The 8986-nt window shown below is 43.3% G+C and overlaps 1 protein-coding gene across 1 annotated transcript; it reads right to left on the bottom strand.

Moving 5' to 3' along the window:
• Positions 1 to 7818: 7818 nt before the first annotated feature.
• On the bottom strand, positions 7819 to 8763 carry LOC138965982 (paraneoplastic antigen Ma3 homolog). The gene has a single exon (XM_070338067.1). The coding sequence runs from the start codon at positions 8761 to 8763 to the stop codon at positions 7819 to 7821; it is 945 nt and encodes a 314-aa protein (XP_070194168.1).
• Between the last annotated feature and the right edge of the window lie 223 nt (positions 8764 to 8986).

Consider the following 8986-nt stretch of genomic DNA (forward strand, 5'->3'; position numbering starts at 1 on the left):
TTGAGAACGCTGAACCTTTGGGTCGGGATAGACACAGATAGAAAACAGTTACATTTGGTGCTATAGCCGAATTACATTGGAGGCTTGAGAACGCTGAACCTTTGGGTCGGGATGGAAACTAGAAGAAAGCAGTCACTTTTGATACAATTGCCGTACTGCATTTGAGGCTTGAGAACTCTGATCGAACCTTTGGGGTCGGGATGGAAACAGATAGAAGGCAGTTACATTTGATGCTATCGCCGTATTACACTACGGTGCATGACATTGAAGGTTTGAGAACTCTCAGTTTTGAGGTCAGGATGGAATCTGATAGAAAGCACTCAACTTGTATTTGATGTACTAGTCGTATTGCATGACGCAGCAACTAGGTAACGCAATCAAATACACAAAGAAGGGAAGACAGTAACTCAGGGGAAGTTATCCACCCCAACGCCCCAAAGAGTGTTCTTTCTTTCCCTATTTACGAAGCTTTTAAAACACTTTTTTGCAAAGGGAATGCAGTCTTTTGCGCGGTAGCATTATATGTAACGCATTATCTTTTGGCATTACTTTGGAAGCGATCTTATGGCCTTCTTTTCTTAGATATTATCCCTTTAAGAACTTCCTCATTTACATGTAACCAACTCGGGTGAGTTCATTGCTACATTGAAGGGTGGGATCATGTGTGCGCCTTTCATCCGCAAGTGGCAAACTACAAGTCTGTTGTTTCTTTTCTTTGTTTTATTTTCTCGATGTAAACAATAAAGTAGAACTCTAATTTCAATCCAAAAACTCTGATTCTATATTCCAACCCTAAAAAACTCTAAAAGAAAACTCTGACTACAACTCTGACCAGAACTGAATCCTGTAACACACAAATATCACAACACCATTATCTATGTGTTACCTCAATGTTTGCTGGTCTAAACAAACAAAACAATACACTTCTTGATGTTTCATGTATGTGGTTTGTGTATGCATGTGTGTTGATATGTGTGTGCGGGTGTGTACGGTTTCATGACAAAAAATATGTTTCCAACATCAAAACACACTGTGAATTACTTCTTCAAGTACTTATTCTACTTGCAAAACTTTATAAAACCTTAAATGTTATAACCTAAAATCCTAACTTCAACTTCAATTCCAACCAACAAAAGTTATTCTATCCTCAATACATGACCCTTTCAATCAATCATGTTTCCTGTTTCCTTATAAAGATTAAAATGTAAAACTAACGGCTTCTTCTCAAAATCATACTCTCATACTAAATACTAACGTACTTTTACGTCATTAACAGTACTGAATACAACTGAAGAGCAGTGGCTGGACAATCTCGTATCCATAGCAACGTACAATACTGTGAACAATGTTTTTGTGAGCAGGTTTCTTTCTAAAATCACAAGTCTCCCTGCCATAATGCAGCCTTGAGTATCTTGAATACTAGAAATACTACATGTGCATAATTACAGTCTAGTCCTTACGCGCGATTACCATTTTCTTCAAGAAAATGTGAGGTCTAGATTCACCATAATTCACAACAATGAGATCATTAAAACTCACTAAAAGAATTCTACCCTTTTTCAAGGAAAGATTATTTTCTCTTAAGACATCATCTCATGTCAAAAATGCAACAACTTCTGTTCTATCACTATCAGATCTAGTATAGAACCAGCAATGCTCTTCACTTGTCCACAGCATCAATCATATACTGAAAGCATTTAACAACTGCAGCAACTTACTGCGACACGGACGACTACTTCCGGTAGTGACGTCATACACATGTTCAGTGCTAATTCGTTTTGAATTTAGATTTAAATCAAAATCCAATTTCTATGTTTTCCACAAATAACAGAATGTCCAACATACAAATTATGCTGACAATTCTAAGTATTCTACAAAATCATTCAAGTGCTTTGAAACATGTAGATCTATGCCTATTCAAAACTTAGCATACCGGTGCAAAAAATGGTTGTATGGCTGCACTCAAAAAATAATAAGTTTCTAGAATACTCTGTCATTTTCCACACCCAAACGATTATAAACACTTGAACTAATCATCAATAAAATGTTTTACATACCTGCTACAAGCAGGACTCCACAATCATTGATACAACAATGATGTTTCAGGGACACCAAAATTTCCCCTGCCTGTCACCTTTTCCCAGTTAAAAGTAGTGCAACCGTACCGGCAAGATGATTTTCACATATCAATACGCCGCACCAAAGTTCCAAATAATTCTGAGTGCTTCTGCAATAATTTTTGACTGAACAAAATATCCTTTTAGCTCAAATATAATTATCAACTCTTATCAAATTTAATGCAAACTTTTAACAAATACAAAAGGATGGGATTTCTGCAATCAATTTACAGCTTGGTGTACTTATCTTCAAAAAAGGAGGTAGTAAACTTTTCAAAGTGGATCCCCTCGAGCTCACCTGATATTCAAACATGGTTCAAGGGAAATAATTTACTGTAGCACAAAACACTATTAGTTCAAACAAGTACAGAATAAAACATCTGAACAGTGGAAGGGAGACAACAACTGTAGTGCTATTTCACACAGTACTACACTTACCCTGGGAAAAAATAAAAAATGTTTCCTTTTAATTTATTAAATTAAAAGGGCAAAAACATTTTTCATCACCAACTTAATTTCTCCACTGATAAAATAACCTATATTAAAGGTTGGCATCGCTTTAACCAAAACGCACAAAACTAAACAGGTATACAATATATCCTGATTCTACTTCCGATCATATCCGACAAACTATTGTCTCAAGAACTTTTGCTATTCATTTTCCAACACTTTTCCAGCTCGCCTGACAATTCCGAGATTGCCCAAACAACATAGCGCAACAAACTGGGTGGAGGAATAACATGACCAAAATCTAGCAGACCTTGCATCTTTCGATGAATATCTCCCAACTTTTCAAGATCAACTGACTCCCGGCACACACACCGGTGCATAAGATTCAGCCTCTCCACAGGCCTACGCCTCCTACTAGAACGACGCAACTCCTGTCGCTGCTGCCCACTCACTTCAAGGTCATCTTCTGTTGACCCTTCATGAGGCTCAACTTCATCAGACTCGGATGCTGAAGTGTGTACTGCTCCATCCTCAGCTGGAACCTTTACTCCTTCTTTGTCATCATCTGAATTCTCCGGACCGTCCTCTGGGCGATCTGTAGAGGCACCTGATGTAACCTCCATGGGCAGTTCTACATCCCCTGCCTCTTCCTGGCTCCCACTTTGGGAAACATCTTGCTCTGGTTCTAGAAGTACATCTTCTTCCTGTTCTGTACGAGGAATAACAGGAACGAATTCGGGTGCTTCAGGCCTCAATGTTCTATTCCCATCCAAACCTAACTTGATCTGTAAGTCTGGAAACAATGATTCCTCATCTTCGCTTTCAGATTCCTGGAGATTCTTCTCCGCTGTTCTAGGTCCTCTTTGTCGATACTCCTTCAACGCTTTGTGCTGATCAGAGGGTAAAGGCCAACCGAGTGCTCCCACTGGAAGCAATATGTTTCGATGAAGTGTTCTTCTCGGCCCATATCCACTGTCCCTCTGTACGACGTAAACTGGAATACCCTCAAGTTTTTCAAGAACCACAAAAACACCCTCTTCCCAGCGATCATCAACTTTTGACCGAATGCGAGGTCCCAATTTTCTCACAAGGACTCGGTCTCCAACTTCCAAAGTTGCGGCATGAGAACCCGCATCATATCTGACCTTGTTTTTCTGCGCGGATCTCTCCATCTGTTCTGAAGCCATCCTGTATGCATGCCTAAGACTGTCTTTCAACCCTTCGACATACTGTCTAGAACTCCTTCCTTGTCTCTTTCCAAGATCAATGCCAAAAGCCAAGTCAATGGGAAGCCTAGGATGCCTACCAAAGAACAAATAGTACGGCGAAAATCCCGTACTACTGTGAATACATGAATTATACGCATGCACAACTGATTTGAGGTGCTTCCTCCAGTCTCTCTTCTGTTCCTGCTCTAAACTGCGAATCATGCCAAGCAGAGTACGATTCCACCTTTCGACAGGATTTCCACTGGGGTGGTATGGGGTAGTCCTACACTTCTGTATCCCAGCCAAACAACATAGTTCTTGGATCAACTTTGACTCGAAGTCACGCCCCTGATCCGACAATATGCGACTGGGAAAACCATAAGTCATGAAAACTTCATTCCAAAGAGCTTTGGCCACTGTTTTGGCGGTCTGATCTTTAGTCAAAATTGCTTGCGCAAACTTGGTGAAATGGTCTAGTACTACCAAAATATTCTGTTTCTGCCCCTTTACCTCAATTGTCAAGAAGTCAATGGACAAGAGTTCCAGTGGATAAGTTGTCATAATAGTGGACATGGGTGCCTTCTGAGTCTGAACACCACTCCTAGTACAACGTTCACACCTTTTGATTCTCCGTTGCAAGTCGGTAGCCATGAACGGCCAAAAGAAACGCATTCTGGCGTGCTTTATAGCATCATCAAAATGTGTATGATAGAGATCGTCATGAACACCCTTCATAGCCTTCTGTCGCAATGTACGGGGAATAACAATCTGATCACGGGTTGACTCATCTCCCGTAATTCGCCGGTACAGTACTCCTTCCTCTATCACCATGTGTTTCATTTCTCTGGAATAAACTTTGGTTTCTGGTCCCGTGATCTCCAGTGTAGCATTCCTCTTCAATGCTTCACAAACAGCGGCTATACAGCGATCCTGTTGCTGTAGTCTCGTCCAATCTTGGAGAGTCAAGGTAGCAAAATTTCCCTCTATCTCTGGTTCTAAGACATCACTGGGGATAGCAGTGGGGTCTTTGGTTATGGTTTCAACTGCGGGTACAAAATCATCAGAGTCATATCCTTCTGGGTTCCAGATCTTAGCATTATGCGCGGTTCCTCTGACACTGTGGGCCTGTACGCCTACACCCTTAGCGAACATGACACTTGCAATGGCCTCACTAGTTACGACCTGTGGTACAACTCCATCAAACTTCCTAGCCTTTTCTAGCAAGAATGCTGCCTTCTCAAGTGTCTCTTTGTACTCATCGTCTTCCTCAGGGGGTGCTTGTGGCCGTCGCGACAACCCATCAGCATCTGTGTGTGCAGACCCTTGCTTGTAGATCAAGTCAAAATCATAGAGTGACAATGAAGCCAACCAACGGTGACTAACAGCATCCAACTTTGCATTTCCCAACACGTAACAAAGAGGATTATTGTCTGTAACAACAGTGACCTTTGACCCTATCAAGTAATCATGAAACTTCTCTGACATTGCCCATTTCAACGCAAGAAATTCTCTTTTATGCGCTGGATAGTTCTGCTCGGTACGGTTCAACCCTCTACTAGCGTATGCTATGACTTTCAGTTTACCGTCAAACTCCTGGTACAGAACAGCTCCCAATCCAGTACCACTCGCATCACAGTGTAAAGAGAACGACCTCGTCTTGTCTGCTAGACCCAACATTAAATCGCTCGTCAACTCGTCCTTCAAGACTTGAAAAGCTTCATCCTGCTTCTTTCCCCACAATGCAGTAATATCAGACGACAAGGTCAAAGTACCTGATTTCTTCTTCCCTGACTGCTTTTTCTGTGGAACGTAACCAACTGTCAAATCATTCAATGGTTTTGCCTTGTTGGAAAAGTGTGGAATAAAACGGCGATAAAATCCTACAAATCCAAGAAAACTTTTCACCTCCTTCACTGTTGTTGGTTTCGGCCAAGAGGTGACAGCTGCAACTTTGTCCGGATCGGGACGTATGACTCCCTCTGAAATGACATAGCCTAAATGTTTCACTTCAGTAGCCCCAAAAATGCATTTGTCTGGATCAAGCTTCAACCGAAACTTTCGCAACCTCTCTAAAACTTTCACCGTCCGATCTTCCAACTCCTGCAAAGTGGCAGCATGAATCAGAATATCATCCAGAAAAATTATGAGTTCCGCCAAGTTCATGTCGCTGAAACAACAATCCATAATGCGCTGAAATGTCATTGGAGCATTCACAAGACCAAATGGTAATCTCTCAAACTCATACAAGCCGAACGGGGTGGTAAATGCCGATATTTTCTTTGCACGCTCCGTCAGAGGTACTTGGTAGTACGCCTTCGAAAGATCCAGACTTGAGAAGAACTTTGCTCCCGTGAGAGTTCGAAACAAGTCCTCAATCTTTGGAAGCGCATAGCTGTCTCTGACGGTACGAGCATTTACCTTTCGGTAATCAACGCACATTCGTAGCGAACCGTTCCGCTTCCTGACCAAGACTATTGGTGAAGCGAAAGGGCTCGTCGAAGGTCTGATGATGTTTGCATCTAACAACTGTTGGATATGCTGCCGAACTTCTTCCAGGTCCTGGGGAGGTATGGGTCGGGGTCTTTGTCTAGTTACGGCACCTGGAATGAGTTCGATATCATGTTCAACTTCAGCTTTATCAAGATCAAAATCTTTTTGGTTGAACACATCTGCAAAGGTCAACAATCGTTTTGTGAAATTCTCTTTCCACACAAGATCAACATCACATCCAAACTGAAATCGTGAAACAAGTTCTGAAATGTCAGCTTCCATTCCTGAGGAGTCACGACTTTCATCACACCACACACGCTCACCACTCTGAGTGTCATTCTGCACCTCACACTGACTGTTCAAATCTTGCAACACACTAGACAGTGCATACTCAGCTTGGATAGCAAACAAATCTGCAATAATCTGCTTTCTTTTCACCGTGATAGGTGAATCGGTGTTATTCACCAGAGTTACCCTCAACCTAGGTAAAGTGTTCACAGCCGTCTTACCACTCAGTACATGCAACCCTTCAGGTAACGTCTCTATCGTTGGTTCCTGTATGAGCACAGAGTCCCTATTCAGTTCAAGACCGTGGCGTACAATACCTCGTACATCAATGACCGAATGAGGTTGTACAACTACATCACTACCCACTAGTCGAACTGGACACAGTCTCCCATTTGCTGACGTCATTGATTCTTTGTATGCAAACGCTGCTTCACACCGAATTGGTATAGTCTTGAGCCACGACCACCCTGCTTGTTGTCCACAATGTTTCTGAAGTACACGCATGGTGTTAGTTCCAACAATGACGGGAACTCTCGTAGAGATTCGAGTATCTGGACAAACAAGGGCTAAAGTCTCAACTTCCTTGTCTGTCCCGCTCACCTCTCGGTGGAGCTGCACGGTTGTCTGAACGACTCCAAGGTAACTCACGTTTTGATCACCTGCTCCTGTAATGTCTAGTACAGCGTCAATTTGCTGCAAAGGTACATCTCTGAGGTACTGTCTGTAGAAGGACTCAGAGATGATAGTCACCTGTGACCCACTATCGACTAAACAAGTTGTCTCCGCACCGTTGACGCGAACTCTGGACTCACAGCATGGACCAATCAAGGCCTCAAGTGTGTGGCCTAGTTTTGTACCACCAGTCAATTGAAATTCAGCCAGCACGTCATGGTTTGAAATCGACACAGTCCTTGTTGCAGACAAATTCTTGACACGCACTTGTACTCGGAGTCCAGCTTCTGCAGATCGCGACACAATCTCCGCAGACACTACCTCAACATCAGGGGGTAGCCACTCTGAAGAGCGAGCAATGACAGAAATCTGGTCACCTGGCACGTCATGAAGAATTCCGCTCAACTCTGCAGTCTCCATGGGAGGAATCGCCAAGACCATGTTTATGTTCAATCTGACAGGATGAAGTTCTAGGAGTTTCTTTTCATACACCTCTGCCGCTGTCGTTAGTATACGCTGATGAGAGCTGGTGTCAGACATCGAGGCAGTAGAATCGTTGTGGACCAACACTCGCCCCTTTGCGATGGTCCCCTTCAGTTTAAAGGGAGTTCTGGGAGTCCCTTTCTTCTCCGCCACTCGTTCTCTTGTCTTCGCCTATCTTGTTCTTTCTGCACAACAAGGCGTGCATTAGCGGGCTTAGTACAGTCCCGATAGAAATGTCCATTTTCACCACATTTGTAGCAATAAATCTTTCTTCTGCCCTGCTGTTGTGGAGCCTCCGTCCGCTCCTGCGTGAAGTCAGGAGGTGGTGATGGCGCTGCGTGCGCCCCAACCTGAGCCTTTTGTTTTCCTGCCTCAAGTCCCTCAATTTGACGCACATAACGATACAAGTCGGAGAACGCAGGTTTTGTGTCGCCCGGCATCCCGAACTTGTTCCTCAACTCTAGTGCAAACAAAGAGTCGATCAATCCCTTGGAGAAAGCATAGTAGAGACGTCTCTGGTATTCTTCATTGGAAAAACCTGCAGTCTTCTGAACTTCTTTCATCTTTGTAGACAGAGTCATGAGGAAATCTGCCTTTGTCTGAGTTTTCATCATTCTTGACTGGCACAGTTCCAGATACATCTCTTCAGCTGACTTCAGTTCTCCAAACAGCTTATCGAGGTCCTTGATCAGGTCATCCACAGTTGCATAGTTTTTTCCTCTCACATGTTCATGCGCTGCCCCCTTCAGACTTCTTTTCAGTAGGCCCACTTTGTCTATGACCAAAACGTCATCATTGACTTCAGATGCTTGACGTTTCCATGCTTCGAAGGAAGTTTCCTGTGTTGATGTGGCTGGTAAGCCAGTGAAAACCTTCAGCTTGGGTAGTGACGGAGGTGGTTGCACTTGTACGTTCACCTCTCGCTCTGTGTCCATTCTCCCAGACAGATGTTTGAGTTCACTCTCATAATGAGACTGTAAGTCCTGGAGTTGTCGCTGGAGTTCGGCGATTACCCTGTCGTGGTCACCAGAGGTAGTAGTTCCTCCGGTCGCCATGATGAATCACTTGTGATGGACTGCGATATCCCCTCGGGTATGTTGCCTGGTCTTCCGTCTGGCAATATTCTGTCTGGTCAGAGTTGATCCCTATACTGCACTTAGTTGTCCTACTGACGACACACTTTAGTCCCTTATTGGGCGCCAGAATTTCAATGTAACCAACTCGGGTGAGTTCATTGCTACATTGAAGGGTGGGATCATGTGTGCGCCTTTCATCCGC

The sequence above is a fragment of the Littorina saxatilis genome, linkage group LG5 (assembly GCF_037325665.1).
Source record: "Littorina saxatilis isolate snail1 linkage group LG5, US_GU_Lsax_2.0, whole genome shotgun sequence".
In the NCBI taxonomy this organism is placed as follows: Eukaryota; Metazoa; Mollusca; class Gastropoda; order Littorinimorpha; family Littorinidae; genus Littorina; species Littorina saxatilis.